Raw genomic sequence first — 18,560 nt, forward strand, 5'->3', positions numbered from 1 at the left:
CCAGGATGCAATGTTTGTAGAAAGAAATGATTTAGATTAAGTGAGAGTGACTCTTACGAACCATACAAGACTACCTTCTCAGTTGGTGCACCATGTACATGTTGACACCATCAATGTGTTCATTTCAGCATACTGAAGCCATCATATAGCTGTCTTTGATTTATGTAACCCTGTTTCTTAATTTTACACCTGAAGGACACAGTTTACTCTTCAATTTTATCCCTTTTTTCCCACCTGATTTCATGCTCTGTTTCTGGGTCTGGTTTGACATTTTGGGAAAGTTTCTTGTTGTATTTACTTTGTTTCAAATTGAATTGTGAAGAGGGAGGATTCATGTGATGTTGTGCCTCTGGTTCGGCATTTTGTCTGCAGCCAGTTGGCAACACTTGGCACTCAGGAAAATAGGAAAACGCAGATTGAAGTTTACTGTAAGAATAGAGAAAGCAGATGATTGGTTAGTCAAGTTCATTTTAGAGTCAAATTTGATTAAAAGTCAAAAATGGACCAGTACTCTTTCTAACAGCATACTATAACTTAATGAATAAGTATATCAAAAATAACACTCACCAATATAAAAAAGAAAGAAAGAAGAAGTTGGGTTACAATCTATCGTCTGGAACCATACATGTCTGCACAAAATATCTCCTTTTCTGTTCTGGCCGTATTGTTTGTTGTTCCACAAACTGATGGATGCTGGCACAAAGGTGGACACGTCTGGTTTGGACTTTAGGGACAAGGAACCAAGTCTCCTCCCTAAAGATAACTGGTGCTAGGCTACTGGTTGTTGAGCACAGAAGCAGCTCCACAGGTCTTAGCTCTTTAGCTTCATCATGATGATTCAGCATTGGGTCTTAATTATGCATTAGTCACCACTGTTATCCTCCTCCTCCCTCTATAAATTATGTCAGTCTGTCAGTTTGAAAAGGATGGAAACATTTAGCCTTCTCAACTGTTAATAGACAATGGATTTCATCTCCACAACAGATCCACAATCCATTTTTCTGTTTTTTTTTTGTTTACAGACCAGTCCAAAAAAGCTTCACCCATTTTTCAGTCAGTGAGAGGTGACCATGCCACTCTCATTCACTCATGTTACATGCATACACATGACTAAACAATAATACGCATCCAATGTATTATACAAAATAAAATAAAAATACAGAATGAGAATCTAGCCTTCTATGGGTGAGTCACTGTCCCACGAGAAAACAACAATGAACACATGAACATTTTACATTTCCACTAAACGGCCCTTATACCTCCGTGACGTCAGTCGAAGGGGCGGGGCTAGGAAGTCGTAAGCATGCACGTTGCTGGCTGTGCGCACAGGTGATCTTCAGTCTCGCTGTGGGTCGGTGGAAGAAGGAAAACATGGGGAAACTTCAGCAGTTTGAGATCACGTTCGACAAAAACAAAGTGGTGTACGGTCCGGGCGAGTCTATCACTGGAACCGTGACTATCAAGCTGGACAAGCCGCTGCTGTGTAAAGGTAAGAGGCATGCTCTCACTGCCCGCCAGTCCAACAACATTATAGCGCACCTGGTGGGACCAAACGTCGCCCCTTCGCTAAACAAGGAAGTAAAGGGATTCAGCAAAGATTGCATTGGGATGTTATTCAGGCCTCTCACACTATGATGTAATTGTTAACATGGCCTATTTTCTTTAACTTGGTTGTGCGGTTGTAATTGGTTTAAAAAAAAAAGACCTTTTAGCTCTCATATCATGTTCCCACCATAGGTTCCCACAGACTGACTAACAGGGTTTAATTGGACCTAATCAGAAATTCTGCAGTTCTCCTTTCTTGTATTGCCAGGTTGCTGGAGACTGGGCCACAACAGGGATTTTTGAAATGCAGACATCATAAATTAAAAAAAGAAATACTCCTAACTTCATAAGATATGTATTTTTAACTGATCATTTCACACAGTCTGTTTTCCAACATGAAGGTGAAGTCCCATTTTCAATTTTCTTAAAAGATACTCTGTGTTTTTTAATGCAAATTGCTCAGGTCGTCAAAGGACATTCAATCCTGAAATGGCCTAAAGGCTGGTGCTCTCCTTAAGTGTGAGAGTCTTTGTGAATAATAAGAGGGCAGAAAGAGGCCGGAGACGTTTCAAACAGGCCTTGTGTCTCAGATCTGGGATCAGATAGCAGCAGACAACAGCTGTTGACTACAGCTATGGCTGGGACAAAAGGGACAAAAGGTTCATCAAGAGACTATTCATCTATTGACAGGCAATCACTTCTTTCATGATTTATTTGTCATATGCACAACAACAACAGCAGCAGCAGTCGTTGGCAATTCAAGTCTTAAGTCCCAGGCTCCTCTCAACAATGCAACAGAATAAGATAATGTCTAATTAACAATAATAGATTTTCTTGGTTAATGGTTTGATGTGTAAAAACACCAAATAACAGTGACACATATAGTAATGTGCTCCCACTGTATGTCTTGTTCTGCCCCACCAACTGTCCAAAATCAATAAAGAAGGAATTAACTCATGTTTAAGACAGCAAGGATAGAAAACATGGTGGTAATAATTTCTTGGTGGTTTTTTTTGCCTTAAAAATGACTAATGATCAAGCTGTTATCAAAATCATTTTTATCCAATCTATTTAAAGTCTAATCGTTGCTTTCGATCAAAAATATCTTGAGGTATTCATTTTCCAGCCCATTAATGATCTACCACACCATTTTGGTTATAGCTTCCCTCTATACATCTCTATGACCTTTCTTTGATACTGAATGATGGCCATGGGATACAATACAGTACATACTTCACACTTGCTTTATAACCATGTAAACAAAGTTGAAAAAGGAAACTGGAACTGGAAAAATTATTGATTGACAATTAGATTTAAGAGCAAGTGACACTTAAAGGTGAAGTAAGCGGTTTATTTATATTGATATACAGTATCTCACAAAAGTGAGTACACCCCTCACATTTCTTCACATTTTTCTTTATATCTTTCCATGGGACAACACTGAAGAAATGACACTTTGATACAATGTAAAGTAGTCAGTGTACAGCTTGTATAACAGTGTAAATTTACTGTCCCCTCAAAATAACTCGACACACAGCCATTAATGTCTAAACTGCTGGCAACAAAAGTGAGTACACCCCTTAGAAAAAATTTACAAATCGGGCCCAAAGTGTAAATATTTTGTGTGGCCACCATTATTTTCCAGCACTGCCTTAACCCTCTTGGGCATGTAGTTCACTAGAGCTTCACAGGTTGCAACTGGAACCCTCTTCCACCCATTTATGACAGCATCACAGAGCTGGTGGATATTAAAGACCTTGCGCTCCTCCACCTTCTGTTTGAGGATGCCCCAAAGATGCTCAATAGGGTTTAGGTCTGGAGACATGCTTGGCCAGGCCATAACCTTTACCCTCACCTTTTTTAGCAAGCCACTGGTCGTCTTGGAGGTGTGTTTGGGGTCGTTATCATGTTGCAATACCACCCTGCGGCCCAGTTTACGAAGGTTGAGTGCACGTGGTCAGCGTCGTACACAGAAGTTGGCTTTGGAAAATAGACGTATGAGTGCTGCCAGCATTGCTGAAGGGCTTGAAGGGGTGGGGGGTCAACCTGTCAGTGCTCAGACCAAACGCCGCACTCTGCATCATACTAGTCTGCATGGCTGTCATCCCAGAAGGAAGCCTATTCTAAAGATGATGCACAAGAAACCCCACAAAAAGTTTGCTGAAGACAAACAGACTACGGACATGGATTACTGCAACCATGTCCTGTGTTCTGATGAGACCAAAATACATTTATTTGGGTCAGATGGTGTTAAGAGTGTGGAGCGGCTACCAGGTGAGGAGTACAAAGACAAGTGTGTCTTGCCTAGAGTCAAGCATGGTGGTTGGAGTGTCATGGTCTGGGGCTGCATGAGTGCTGCCAGCACTGGGGATCTACAGTTCATTGAATTCTAACATGTACTGTGACATACTGAAGCAGAGCATGATCCCCTCCCTTCATAAACTGGGCCGCAGGGCAGTACTGCAACATGATAACGACCCCAAACACACCTCCGAACGACCACTGGCTTGCTAAAGAAGCTGAGGGTAAAGGTTATGGACTGGCCAAGCATGTCTCCAGTCTTAAACCCTATTGAGCATCTTTGGGGCATCCTCAAACGGGAGATGGAGGAGCGCAAGGACTCTAATATCCACCAGCTCCTTGATGTCGTCATGAATGGGTAGAAGAGGGTTCCAGTTGCAACCTGTGAAGCTCTAGTGAACTACATGCCCAAGAGGGTTAAGGCAGTGATAGAAAATAATGATGGCAAAACAAAATATTGACACTTTGGGCCCAATTTGGAAATTTTTTCTTAGGGGTGTACTCACTTTTGTTGCCAACAGTTTAGACATTAATGGCTGTGTGTCGAGTTATTTTGAGGGGACAGTAAATTTACACTGTTATACAAGCTGTACACTGACTACTTGACATTGTATCAAAGTGTCATTTATTCAGTGTTGTCGCATGGAAAGATATAATGAAATATTTGAAGAAATGTTAGGGGTGTACTCACTTTTGTGAGATACTGTAAGTGTTAAATCTCTCTTTATTCATACAGTAATCACTTACATAATGTGCGCGTTTCATAAAGCCAATCTCTTAGTCGGCTGCTCTGCATGTAATAAGCAATTAAACTTTATGTAGTATCCCGAAATTTTATCCAATCACAAGAGAGAACGCTACAAACTGACACCCGTCTCACTCATGGTCTCACTGCCGGTGCACGCCAGAGCGACACATGGGTGAATGTTTATGCGCCTACAATGGCGAAGCAGGTAAAAATCCTTCCCAATGTCTGTTTTGATGGTTTTTATCATGTTTCATCACACTTATGGATCTGAGATGATGCTAGATAACTCGCTGCTTGTAGACCGCAGTGCATTAATGTGGTGACGTAGGGACGAGGGAGGGGACTGCTAACTGTAGTAACTGACAGGAAGTTAGCTGAAAGAACCATTCCGCTGACAGCACCTTTTAATCTAAATGCTTTTCTTTTGAAATTCCACATCACGGGCGCTTTACTGCGACAAATAACAGATAGCACTTTGGCTGCGTTCCAAACCCTTCAGTAGTCAGTCTGGGGGTGCGGTGAATTTCTCAGTTTTCGTAGGAAAATCTACAGCCGTCCAATCAGCGAACAGAGGAAGTGGCTGAGAACGATGACGTTGAAGTCGCGCTCCAGTTTCAGTTGAATGCTGCGTAACTTTATACTCGGAGCTCAGAGATTTCCGACTTGGGAGTTCCGAGTTCCGACCTGTCCGTGTTCCAGTGCATCTGCTCGCGAGTATGGACGCCGACAACCTTTCTCGTCCAAATAACTAAACGTTAGGCTCTAACAAGTTACCGTTGCCAGGTACCGGTAGATCCATAGAAGTCGGAAATTTCCGAGTTCCCTGTACAACTGGAACGCACCGTCAGAAGCCGGCTCATGACACATGTGACGACCAAACGTTATGCGATTGATTGGCTAATCCAGAGTGGTACTGGGCAGATCCAATAGTTTTAAACTTCAACAGACACCCGCCTCCAAGTGAGTGAACGTTTACCAATTACAGCACTTCCAGACCTTCTGTACAAATGAAATGAAGTACGATGGTCTGGTTGTACCAGGCTAGTACTACATCTGACCATAAAAATGATCTAGTTAGGATGCAGTAGGCATACAATTGGGACATACTTTTACTTATTTATTGAATCATAACATTGCGCCTTGATCTTGCCTCTTGCTTTTATATCCGTCGCATCCCTGTTTGTTTCCCGTTGGAGGCTCCCGTCGATGTGCCGTCACTTCCGGTCCGCACTGGATTGTGGGTCAGAATCGCCAAACAGCATGCAGATTTCAACACTACAAATCTCGCACGGATGTAGCAGACATCTGGAAATTTTCAAGCATACTAAATCAGACCACAAGAATTGGGACATCCTAAATCTTTTTTCTACCATACTAAATAGCAGAAAGTATGGGGATTGGAACGCAGCCAGAGAGTGTAAACCAATGTCAGGAAAGGGGAAAGTGCATAAATTCCAAATATGGCCTCTCCTCCACATTGTCTTCGATACAGAGTATCACTAAAAACCCAGCAAGGAGGAATGTAGCATGTAAATGGAACCTAACCATGTGAGCAAAAAAAGTGTTTTCACTTTTTTAATGAACATGTTTCTTTGCTTTTATACCATTTAATCTAGGCTTAAGAGACTTGTTAGAACAGCTCTTGCCATAATTATGACGTGCCAGTTTCTTCCTGAGGTCCTTCTCAAGTGGTTCTCTTTGTGCTGTGTCCGTGGCCTTGCTGAGAGCAGATTTTATGGGAGTTTCAGTTTGGAGGCTTGCAGGGCCTCCAGTCTGTTTACATTCCTCTTCAGGTAGAGCTGGTTAGACTGTAGCTGGCTGGCTAAAGAGTGAAACAAAACTCTCACCATGCAATGCTATTATTAATCACTGATAGATTTACACAGTGGGTTGGGCCACCCTTTTTAGATAAGGGACACTTTGCTGGGCAAATATGGACAATGCATTAAAATCAAACACAGTTCACCTAAAGTTATGAAGAGTGTTTCAGAGGTGTAGATACATGGGACTAAATAATGCAATCAAATGCAACAAATTGTTGTCTTCATAAAAAGGGACTGAGTCATGCATTAAAATGCAGTCTATTATTCCTGCATTCACGACAAAAACATTGATATCAAGTTATTTATTATTTTTATTTCCACATTATATGTAGTGATGACGGTTCACCCACAAGAGTTCCAGCAATTTTCACTCGAAATAGAAAATAATCAAACAGCAAGTCACCTCTTATTATTGTCTCTGCTTGATTATATATTGTTTATATATTGTGTTATATTGTATATATGATAGTCACTGTTCGTTTATTGTCTTAATGTATGCACCTTATTCACCAAGACAAATTCCTTGTTGGTGTAAAACCCTTCTTGGCAATAAAATCCTTTCTGATTCTGATTTGGAAAAGAAATAATAATAGTACTCTTGGAGCCATGGCCTTGTCCCCTGGGTTGAGCCTCCTTCACTACTCTATAGTCTGGCTGAGTTCAACAGGGAAGTTCTGTTGAGATAAAGAGCTCAGCTGGGTTTCATATTACCAGTGGGCATTTCTTCTCTTCCTCTCTGGATTTCTGTGTGACACACGTGTAGTTTGTGTGTTCCTGCATGCAGAGGAATGATCATTAATGTCATTAGCCCCCGTTTACACAGAGATTTTGGTATATCGGCGGAACAACGTCATGCCAACAATGCTGACTTTGTTTGAAAGAGAGGGCCGTGTGCGACAGAGAAGCTGTGCTCCTTTTTTCAGTTTTTACACCTCAGCCGTATTATAACCCGTGTTAAATGTTTCTATATATCCTTGTCGACTAAATCTAAATGAAAACTTCCACTTTAAACGTTCATTCCTGCTGGCCATATACAGCTCCGGAAAATAATTAGGAGACCAGTCTGGATTTTTCTTCTATCTTCATCTCTACATAACTTAATGGAAATGCTCTTAATGACAATATTTTTGGTGGAATTTGGTAGAGATGTTGTGAGTAGTTTATAGAATAAAACCAATATGTTCATTTTACTCAAACATATGCCTATACATAGTACATCGAGAGACACTGAACATTTGAAGGTTTCTCTTCATTTTGTCCGGAGCTGTATGTTTTAACCATGCTACAGGTGCATCATTTACAGTATGTTGATGTGTTCATTGGTTTACACAATACACATTTGTTGGTTTGTGTGGTCTTGGTCTGCTCCCCGGGTTGCGGTTGCACTTTTAGAACGTATGTAAACGTCACTCTCACCACGGTCCTGTCCCGTAGATACAGCCAAACACATTTAGACAGAGAGCGTCGCGGGAATATTCTGGGATCTTTTCTACATCCGAGGTAGTAAAAATGCCGGCACGATCTGTGACGCCTTTCCTACCCCTTTTTCGTGATGGTCACATTTACACTGTAGGTTTTTACGGCCGGTGTAAAAAGGGGATGTTGTGAAGATTGCCATGCTGCAGTGAGTGACATCTCTCTGTGGCTCAAACCTGCGCATGAACTGTGTATTTTTCTCTTGCAGACATCAAAGTGAACTGCAATGGTTTCTGTGGCATCACCAGTAAGGTCAATGACACGGCATGGATGATGGAGGAGCAGTACTTTAACAGCAGCATCTCCGTGGCAGAGAAAGGTACGCTGCCCAACCACCTCAAGGCGGGCTCACTACAAAACTCATCCAAAGACATTGATCACATTTGTGAATGAAGTCTTAAGTCAATAATAAAGTTGAAAGTTCCAGACTGCGGTGAAGCCGGGAAGATATTGACAGATTTGAACTTCCGTGACTGTGATCATTAGAAGACTCATAAGAAAAACATAATTGAAACACGGATGATACATCTTTGCCATCTTTATAAGGCAGACAATTGGCAACAAACCACTTTTTTTTTATAGCACAGGGACCATCTACAAAGGGCAACATCAAAGAGAAAAATATTCAATATCATCACTCTGATACAGTGCAGTTATTAGAACAGAAACTGTTCCTGTAACCATGCATTTTTTATATGGAGATGGACAAAGGTTAGCTTAGCTCAAACACTGGTAGTCAAGGGGGAGCAGGTCAAAAGATGAACTTTTCAACCTCACTAAACTCTACTGTGTGCTTGTTGGGACTTGTTTATTTACCACGTTATGTTGCGCTCTACATTTTCACATGTCATAAAAAATCTAAAACATACTGGACAGAAACCAGGAAGTCCCTGTGACTGTCATGTTTGTTTTTGGTTCTAAAATACCATGAAGTGTAAAATTATAGAGCATAACATAACATCCTAAATAAACAAGTCCCGACAAGCACACAGGAGCGTTGAGTGATGTTGTTTAGTGTATATTCTGACTTGCTCCCCTTGACTACCAGTGTTTGAGCTAACCTAGATATGCAACTTCTGCCTATTCCTATCCTATATCAGAACATACATGCACAGTTACAGGAATGGTCTCTGTCTCCCTTTCTTGAGTGGGAGGGTAAGGCAAAAAGCTAACTTTTTTAAAATGTTGAACTATTCCTTTTTAAAATAGTTGGTTTACTACAGGAAAATGACATACACAAATGTTTAACACATTTAGTAGGAATTAAGCAATTTTTCTTCTTATCTCTATATTGTGAGATAAGAAACTGCATGGATACAAATAAGTGAAGTGTAGTGGTGAAAGTTTCCATTTTCCCGTGTGGATCCTGAATGCAGCCCCCCAGGCATACAGTAGGCTATATGTGCCGGGCAGGGGAACAGCAGGGCGATTGTTCCCACTGACGCTTGTTATCTCTGCTGTCTGTCCCATACAGGAACCCTCAAACAGGGAGAACACACCTTCCCCTTCAAGTTCCTCATACCAGGTAGGGAGCGTGGAGTGATGGCATGAATGAACACCATGCAATGCACATTCTTTACTATATATTTATTTGTGTGTGTGTGTGTGTGTGTGTGTGTACTTCCTTACAGACATGTCCCGACATGTTGATATTTACCCTTATGGTACAGCAGCAGTAAGGATGGGGCTCCTTTCCCATCATCCACTGGGGCTTATGTGTATTGTGTGAAACATTGCACTGATTTCAAGTATTTGTTTGAACCAGTCCCACCTATTATATCAAGGGAGTACTTTGAATTGGACACATTTTAGATGAACATTTTAATTGATACTCTACAGACAGGTCGTTGATCATAAGGAGATTCTTCACTGATTTTGACAAAAAAAAAGGCGTTCTCCAGAATCACTGACACCTCTTTAAGACGGCTTGTAAACAAACCCCTAGGTTCCAGCTTCTTCGAAAGACAAAACAGTTGTATCCATTTCTCTCAAGTTGTCCCTCCATTCGATATACAACCAAGCTGAAACCTGTTCCTCTATTGAACGGAACATTTTGACATGACATCATTGCATGCAAGAATTTGTCCATGGAAAAATCCCCCTAAAACCCCTCCATCAGTTCTAATAACAGCCAACAACTCAAGTGTTCCATCACAGTGGAAGTGCTTTGACAATTGTAATAGACTGGATCTTTAATATTTTAGAAATGCAGACGATTTGTTAAAAGAGGAGAGGGGTGTGTCTCTCATGGCCCCTATATAGGCTCCTCCAGATTTCCATCTCTCACCACCACTACCTGTCACCTGATCTACTCTACCTGTCTATACGTCAGCAGATCTCAGCTTGTTCCACTTACTCACCACAGTGCTATCTGGGGGACACTCCCTGGTGACATCAGCAAGGTTTACATGGACTTCTAAACAACAATGAGGGAATTCTCATTGTGGCAACACACCATGAGTTTGATATCCAATAGATACGGTGTCATTTGTTATGAACTATTACCACTAATTACCAATAATTAATAATTAAAATGTGTTATCTGAACATACGGTAATTGAACCATTAAGTCTTATCACAAGAAATGTGATGGTGTGTTATGATAATGAGCCTGTGAATGTCAGAAGACATTTGAATAATCTGAGCCTTGCTTCTTCCTCCTCCACACATTGTTGCCATGGATTGTTACGGGCCGTCAGCCTCTTATCTATTATGTAAAAGTCTGTTCTCTGCAGTGTGTGACAGGGAACAACACAGAAACTCAAAAAGCTGCCCAGCCGGTCTTTTTACTGTGTTGGTAAACTTACGTAAAATCTGTCAGGTGAAGTGTGTGTCTGTGAGATCCTATTGTTTATATGAAAAGTCAGGAAAATGGCTCGTCATTCTCCAGCTTTTGAAAAGATATGGACCAGGACTGTAATAGAGCTCAGATATTGTGAAAAGTGCTTTACACAGAGATATTGAACAATCCTTTTTTTCGATAGCAATTTTATCAAATCTGTTTAACAATATGACATTATTACACATTATGGTAAAACATAATATAATCAATAAATAAAACTTTATATAAACTGAAATCGAACCAACTGCCTTCAGATTAGGACAAATCTATAGCTCCAACAAAATATTTGAGCAAAAAGGAACAAAACGTAATCAATACAATAAATCAGTGCAAATAAATGAAAAGGATCACTGATGCATGCTGCCTAACCCCTGGTGTAACCTATCTATGGTTGTAACCAAATGTATTTTTCCCTGGATGCCTCTACACAGCCAATCACAAGCACATTTAGTTCTTGGCACATTGAGTATTCTTCATGCTTATTGGCTCACTGACGTTGATGAGATTAACCCATTAGGTATTGAAATGTAATGTTGAACCACAAGACAATTTTCGACACTCCACGGTATGGAGGTATGGAGGTCAAACGTTGACACCCATCTTTTGTCCTTTATTGGCTATGATATAACAACAAAACATCTCTGCCACATTTCTGTATCTAAACTCCCAAGTCAGCTGCGACCCAAGTCTTTATGTCCAGACAAAAAGATTAAAAGGGAAAAAGGAAATTGTGCAATTATTGTTCATATAACAACAACCTTTCTCTTTGTTTGCCATTGTGTAATAAAACTAAACCCTGGCTGATTTCCCTTTTCACAGACACTGCTCCAACATCTTTTGAGGGGAACTACGGTAAAATCATTTACAGACTGAGGGCGTTTATTGACACGCCGCGATTCGCCAAGGACTACAACGCAGAGAAAGCCTTCTACCTGCTAAGGCTTCTCAACCTGAACGAAGTGCCAGACATATGGGTGAGCTATTATTAGATGGGTGTGCGTTTACTTCAGTCCTTTTTACTGGTTAGAATAAATCCATACACTGTCGTAAAGAGTTGGAAAAACACAGCCACCAACATTGTTTATGTTTCTTTTAATCTGACAATAATGTGGATTATAGTGGTAGTTTTGTGTTGGAACTATTTTCTTGACAAACAACAGCTGATCAGTCTTCCCAGCACTTATATGCAGTGGCTCAATCTATAGTGCTTGTTGTCAGATATGTTTTGATGGCCAAATGGTACCGAAACTGGCTAGTCCAATGTCTCAATAGGTCCTAATGTTATGTAATGTCTCCTAGTGGGCCCCTTTCTTACTCTCTGCATAATGGCTGCTGTCAGATTGATTCTAAGTACACATGTTGTTGTCAAAAGTGTAAAGGAACGCTCTTGGTGTAATGGTTAGAGCGCCGCCCCACCCCTTGTGTGTGCAGTGTGTGTGTCAGTCTGGATTAACCCATGATGTTCCAACCCTGCCCCTCTGTGTGTTTGCAGGGCACCAGTTCTTCTGCCGTGACCCAGCAGTTCACCTACATGCTGGTGAAAACGGGCACAGTGGAGATGAAGGCCCAGACCGACATGAGAGGCTACACCCCAGGACAGGTCATCCAGATCACCGCCAACTTCCACAACCAATCAGGGAAGAGCACGGGCAACATGGCTGCCAGCCTGGTGCAGGTAAAAACACTGGCTACTTTCCAAATCTCATACTCTTTTTTTCTATTCTACATATTTCAGATAATCATAAAAATAATCTAGTAAGCATGCAGTAATAGGCATACAATTGGGTTGGGACATATGTTTACGTTATGTATTTCATCATAAAATACCCTGCTCCATACCCTGACGTGTGTTCTCAGAGAGTGACCTATGAGATGAAGAGACCCACCCACGACCATCGCACCATAGCGGAGGTGGAGGGCGGCGTGGTGAAAGCCGGCAAGGAGGTGGAGTGGAAGGAGCAGATCATCGTCCCCCCTCTGCCCCAGTCCTCCCTCCTCGGCTGTGAGCTCATCAAGATCGAATATTATGTCAAAGTAAGATTCAAGATGGTTTATTTGTCGTATGCACAACAATTACATCAGCAGTCATTGACGATGACATTCTTAAGACATAGGCTTCTCTAAACAATGCAATATATAGAAGAAGAAAATTTATAAGAGAAACACACAAGTGAAGAGAGCAACACCTGAGACATTAATAAACACAAAAGTAGTGCAAGGACACAGTGCAGTCAGTTAAGTTCATAACGCATGCTATTTTCTGTTTACATTCGTGCTAACTGCATAGTTAAAACACCGGACAAACACTTCACATACTTACATGGTCATTAAGTAATTGTGCATTTTTCAAACTTGTAAAACAAGCAGCAGTATATACAGTGCCTTGCAAAAGTATTCATACCCCTTGAAATTTTCGACATTTAGTCACGTTATAACCACACGGCTACATTTAATTTATTGGGATTTTATGTGATAGACCAACACACAGTGGCGCATAATTGTGAAGTGGAATGAAAATTAAATGTGGTCTTAAATATTTTTTTATAAATAAAAAACTGAAAAGTGTGGCGTGCAAAAGTATTCAGCCCCCTGAGTCAATACGTTGTAGAACCACCTATCGCTGCAATTACAGCTGCAAATCTATTTGGGTATGTCTCTACCAGCTTTGCCCATCTACAGACTGACATTTTTGCACATTCTTCTTTAAAAAATAGCTTGAGCTTCAGATTTAGCATCAGATTGGATGGAGAGCGTCTGTGAACAGCAATTTTCAAGTCTTTCCAGAGATTCTCAATTGTATTGAGGTCTGGACTTTGACTGGACCATTCTAACACATGACTATGCTTTGATTTAAACCATTCCATAGTAGATCTGGCTGTATTTTTAGGCTAGTTGTCCCTCTGGAAGGTGAACCTCCACCACAGTCTCAAGTCTTTTGCAGACTCTACAGGTTTTCTGTCCTGTATTTGGATCCATCCATCTTCCCATCAACTCTAACCAGCTTCCCTGTCCCTGCTGAAGAAAAGGACCCCCATAGCATGATGCTCCCACCACCATGTTTCACAGTGAGGATGGTGTGTATAGGGTGATGTGCAGTGTTAGTTTCCGCCACACATTGCACTTTGCATTCAGGCCAAAAACTTCAAGTTTGATCTCATCTGAATATGCTGTGTCCCCCGCATGGCTTGTGGCAAGGGTTGGAGGAAGGTGCTCTGGTCAGATGAGACCAAAAAGGACATTTTCGGCCTTAACGCAAAGTGCAATGTGTGGTGGAAAACTAACACCCTATACACACCATCCCCACTGTGAAACATGGTGGTGGCAGCATCATGTGTTGGGGGTTCTTTTCTTCAGCAGGTACAGGGAAGATGGATGGAGTCAAATACAGGGCAGAAAAACCTGTTAAGAGTCTGCAAAATACTTGAGACTGGGTGGAGGTTCACCTTCCAGAAGGTTAAATACCCTAAACATACAGCCAGATCTACTATGGAATGGTTCAAATCAAAGCATAGTCATGTGTTAGAATGGCCCAGTCAAAGTCCAGACCTCAATACAATTGAGAATATCTGGACAGACTTGAAAATTGCTGTTGACAGACGCTGTCCATCCAATCTAATGCTGAATCTGAAGCTTGAGCTATATTGCAAAGAAGAATGTGCAAAAATATCAGTCTCTAGATGGGCAAAGCTGGCAGAGACATACCCCAATAGACTTGCAGCTGTTATTGCAGCGATAGGTGGTTCTACAATGTATTGACTCAGGGGGGCTGAATACTTATTCACGCCACGCTTTTCAGTTTTTTTATTTCTAAAAAAAAATTAAAACCATATTTCATTTTCATTCCACTTCACAATGATGCACCACTTTGTGTTGGTCTATCACATGAAATCCCAGTAAAATAAATATACGTGTGTGGTTGTCATGTGACAAAATGTGGAAAATTCCAAGGGGTATGAATACTTTTGCAAGCCACTGTATGTATTTGATTGAGAGGTGTGAGGGTGAGCGTCCCTCACAGTTAAAGATGCTCATTAGTGGTTATTATGGCCTCAAGGGATGAGTTTAGTTTAGAATCATCAGCGAGCCGGTAGAAAACGGAGAACAATCTTCTTTTTAACTCTGCGCTTCTCTTAATGGTTCAACCTCTCCATCTTGAGCACCTGCTGAAAAACGGCTAAAGCAACACAGACTGATGCAGTGACATGCACAGGTGGGCTGAACAGAGGGAAACTGCCCCTGCCCTATTCTGTTCAGAGGGCCTTAAGTGCCCCTTTTCAGATCTGTATTCAAACCCATTGTATTTAACCTTTTGGATAGGGTCATACAAGGGGCATTTGAGCAGCTCAGGAGCAGGCTACTGCTAGATAGTAAAAGTAATTGTGTGCAATTAATAATCATTCTGCTTTCCCTCTGATGCATCAGGTCAATCTAAAGTCTCCAGACGTCATGTTGACATTACCCATCCACATCGGGAACGTCTCGCTGGACAAAAAACAGCGCTCTTCCAAAAGAACCGCAGCAGCAGCAGCAGCATCCACTCCTTCCTCCTCTGGCCCTGCTGCAGACACACCAGCCTCTGCCCCAGACACCTCCACCACCACTACCCCCACCATGCCTTCTCGGCCTGGTCCTAAAACTGCCCCCCGGCCGGCCCCTCGCTCCAGGCTCGGCTCCCCCAGCGCTCCCCCGGCAGACTACCAGGGAGCAGAGGGAGGGGATCAGGGCTACGACGGCTACCCCACCAAGAGGCAGTCTCAGCTGGTGTCGCCCCACGCGTTCAGCTATGCCCCGGGCCTCTTCTTCCCCCAGAACAACGGGCCCGCCGCGCCCACCGCTCCACCCAGTGGCCCTACGGTGGGGGCCACAGCTCCGTACCCCACCGAAGGCGCTATGCCAATGCCCACGGCACTCATCCTGCCTCCAGACTATGGCTCCTCTGCATATCCTCAAGGTCAGTCACTCACTACGACAGACGCCTAAGCCAGTTCAGATTCTAAGATGATACATATTTAAATTGGCTTGAATATTGAAGTTGGAGTCAGTGATATGTTGTCCAAATCCCTTTTTGACTAAATCCGTGACTCTCCTCATCATTATGCTGCTACCTGTCCGTATTGTGTGTGCGCTGAAAAAAAAAAGTGTGTTAATACACAAAGCTGATGCTGTGTAAACTGGTATGTAAACAAAGGGGGCCAACCATAGTTAGGAGCATGCCCATTTACAGAGGCTAGGCTTATTTATTTGCAGTGTGCACACACAGTACGGACAGGTAGTGGATTGTGTGGAAATGTTCACTGATGTTGTCAAAGTGGTTTGGACAACAAGCATCCTCCAGAATCGCTGACTCCACCTTGTTGCTGACAAATAAGTCATAGTTTTGCTTTCAAGATCCCAAGAATCATATTTAGTCACTATGAGACATAAGAGCACTAATATTTGTTATCCATTTATTCAAATAGCATTTTAGTTAGCCGTGCTTGAAGGATTTATTTTGCTCTGGGTTTTGTCTCGGGCTACATACAGGTTGCCCACCCTGATTGATGAAGGTTGGACAGGGTATTGCCAATTTCTTTTTCACATTTCCATTTACAATGAATCATTTCCTAATAATAAGACACTAGTAATATAGTGAGGCAAAGTGGTTAAGAATACATACCATCATCTGTTGGGAAGTAACCATCTGTAAAAAGAAAAAGGTTATAGTTTGTGCATTATCAATACACAGTTTTACATGGAATCACTACATTTTATAGAAGGCACGTAACCAACGTTTTCATAATCCCTTTTTTTCGAGGTCTTGCAATCTCACAAAATTGTATTTTGTTTGACATTATTTTGCACAAGTTTCTTTATATGCACTACAATCACAGGCACAGTCGTTTGCAATTCAATTATTTAGGCGAGACACTGCAGGTGAATAGGGTTAAAATGGTAACTTATAGATATCAGCATGAAACATTATAGGTTGATTACTTAAAACAATACATTTGTATTACAATTTTCACATACATGTCTGAAGAAAGGCAAATTTGGCAATATCCAACTAATTATGTTTAAATTCAGAAACCAAAAACATATTGGTGTCCAAAGTTTTTACATAACAGATTTTGGATAGGGCTTTTTTTTTCATTTTATAAACCAAAGCCTAAAGGTAATTAAAAAAATGCCTTTTGGGGGCGTGTTTTTAAGAACCGAATGTATCTTAAATACTTGGACAAAGACCAAGAAATGCAGACATACTTCAGTAATAACCTTCAAATAGTGCTAAGAATGATTATGGAAAGTATAGTTGATTTACTGTTTGTGGTTCACAAGTTAAGATTTCTGGTTCAGTATTTAAAGAATCGAATGTTGAGATAATGGCCGTAAAGGATTGGTTGTATAAGAGAAATATACAGACAGAAACAGTCTAGGTTTAGTCAGTTCAACATCTAAATGTAAATGTTGGACCTTTGATGTATACTAGTTTGTAATGGAAACAGAATCTTCAGATTGACCAGTGCTTAAAGAACACAATATTTTTGCCTGCAGTGTCGAGCTCTTAAATCTCTGGTTCCCTCCAACAATGCAACAAAAGAAAAAAAGTGTTACTGTAGTTAGTGCTGCACATCTGCAAAGTGTTTGTGTATTAACGGTGAGTGTCTGTTCACAGAAGCTCCCCCATCTTATGACGAGAGCTGCGACACATGAGGTGGATGAAGAAGCAACACAACCACCCCCCAACCCCCCCCCCCCCCCCCCCCACCCCGGATTCCCATCCACTAATTTCCAAAGAAAAGAGTCATGCTGCCATTTTTAAGAAGTTGTAATTAACTTGGACAAAATGATAGCTGGAAAAAGACGAAAGCTTACGTAGCCACCGGGTGTCATAAGGTCAATTCCCGCCCTGACCCACCAGATTCTAAACTGTACGGCCCAGTGAACAAGTATACCTTCACTAATGTCACTAATGTAAGGGGGGTTATTCTCTCCTTTAACCAGCCACAGCCAATCAATACTGCTTTTGTTTTTTTAGTTAATCAGTTTTTCAGCACTTTGAATGAAAGGAAAGAGAAGGTAGGAAAGGCAATATTATGTTTGCTGTTCTTTGTACAGTCGTGTTTTTAAGTCGGGGGTTATTCCGAAAATCCCTTAGATGGCATCTGTGATGTCAAGTTTAAAAAGTTTTTATTGTTTTGAAAATTCTGTGTCAAACAAACTGTCTCATTTAGTATCTCTTCTAATATCGTTTTTATAGATCTTTTTAAAGTTGAATAAGGTTGGTTAAAGTTAACCGTTGGGATTTCATTAAAAACTGGTGAAATCCTCCTTGTTCTTCTAGCACGTTTTACTTTGAAGATTTTAAGACCAGATGAAAATGTTTTTCTCTGTTTTTATTTGCCTTTTGATCAGGAGTTTTCCATTGTACGGTGATGATGAACAATACAGATATTGCTGTTGCAAGTTGTCTACACAGTGCTTTGTAAAGATATGACAAGGGATTCAGCTTTTTCTTAAGATTTCTGACATATTTGATAAATGATACTATGTTTTTGATAATGACAGTAGAGAAATGGTGTTGTGTAAGTATTTACCTCTTCCCCTGCTGAGGGTGTGTTCAGTGTCTGATTTTATTTGAATAGTTGTACAATAATGCTACATTATCGCTGTGATCTGAGGGTGTATTTTACCCCTTCTCGTTAAGCATAATCATCGAGTTTTTTTGAATATGTTTCCATATTTGTATAAATCAAACGCGCAGAAAGACAACACTATATTTATTTATTGTTTTGAGTGTTTTCCAACTGCCGTCTGGATTTAAATAAATCTGTTCAAACCAATTGTA

At 41.1% G+C, this 18,560-nt stretch overlaps 1 protein-coding gene across 3 annotated transcripts; it reads left to right on the forward strand.

Moving 5' to 3' along the window:
- Positions 1 to 1,340: 1,340 nt before the first annotated feature.
- arrdc1a (arrestin domain containing 1a) lies at positions 1,341 to 18,555 on the forward strand. 3 transcript variants are annotated; one of them, XM_080052015.1, is made up of 9 exons: positions 1,341 to 1,489; positions 8,102 to 8,212; positions 9,368 to 9,418; positions 11,555 to 11,709; positions 12,228 to 12,410; positions 12,593 to 12,769; positions 15,158 to 15,686; positions 16,259 to 16,291; positions 17,388 to 17,433. In XM_080052015.1, the coding sequence occupies exons 1-8, from the start codon at positions 1,372 to 1,374 to the stop codon at positions 16,270 to 16,272; spliced, it is 1,338 nt and encodes a 445-aa protein (XP_079908141.1). In that variant the 5' UTR covers positions 1,341 to 1,371; the 3' UTR covers positions 16,273 to 16,291; positions 17,388 to 17,433. The 3 variants fall into 3 exon arrangements, with proteins under 3 accessions (XP_079908141.1, XP_079908139.1, XP_079908140.1); XM_080052013.1 differs by lacking the exon at positions 16,259 to 16,291 and having other exon boundaries at positions 17,388 to 18,555; XM_080052014.1 differs by lacking the exon at positions 16,259 to 16,291 and having other exon boundaries at positions 17,391 to 18,555.
- Positions 18,556 to 18,560: the final 5 nt, after the last annotated feature.

Source organism: Ammodytes marinus, assembly GCF_949987685.1.
Source record: "Ammodytes marinus genome assembly, chromosome: 2".
In the NCBI taxonomy this organism is placed as follows: Eukaryota; Metazoa; Chordata; class Actinopteri; order Uranoscopiformes; family Ammodytidae; genus Ammodytes; species Ammodytes marinus.

Bases quoted from the DNA above. Each gene is read 5' to 3' on its own strand.
- arrdc1a (XM_080052013.1), top strand. From the start codon at position 1,372: ATGGGGAAACTTCAGCAGTTTGAGATCACGTTCGACAAAAACAAAGTG. The intron at 11,710-12,227 runs GTGAGCTATTAT...GTGTGTTTGCAG, and splicing joins ACGAAGTGCCAGACATATGG to GGCACCAGTTCTTCTGCCGT. The intron at 12,770-15,157 runs GTAAGATTCAAG...CTGATGCATCAG, and splicing joins AGATCGAATATTATGTCAAA to GTCAATCTAAAGTCTCCAGA.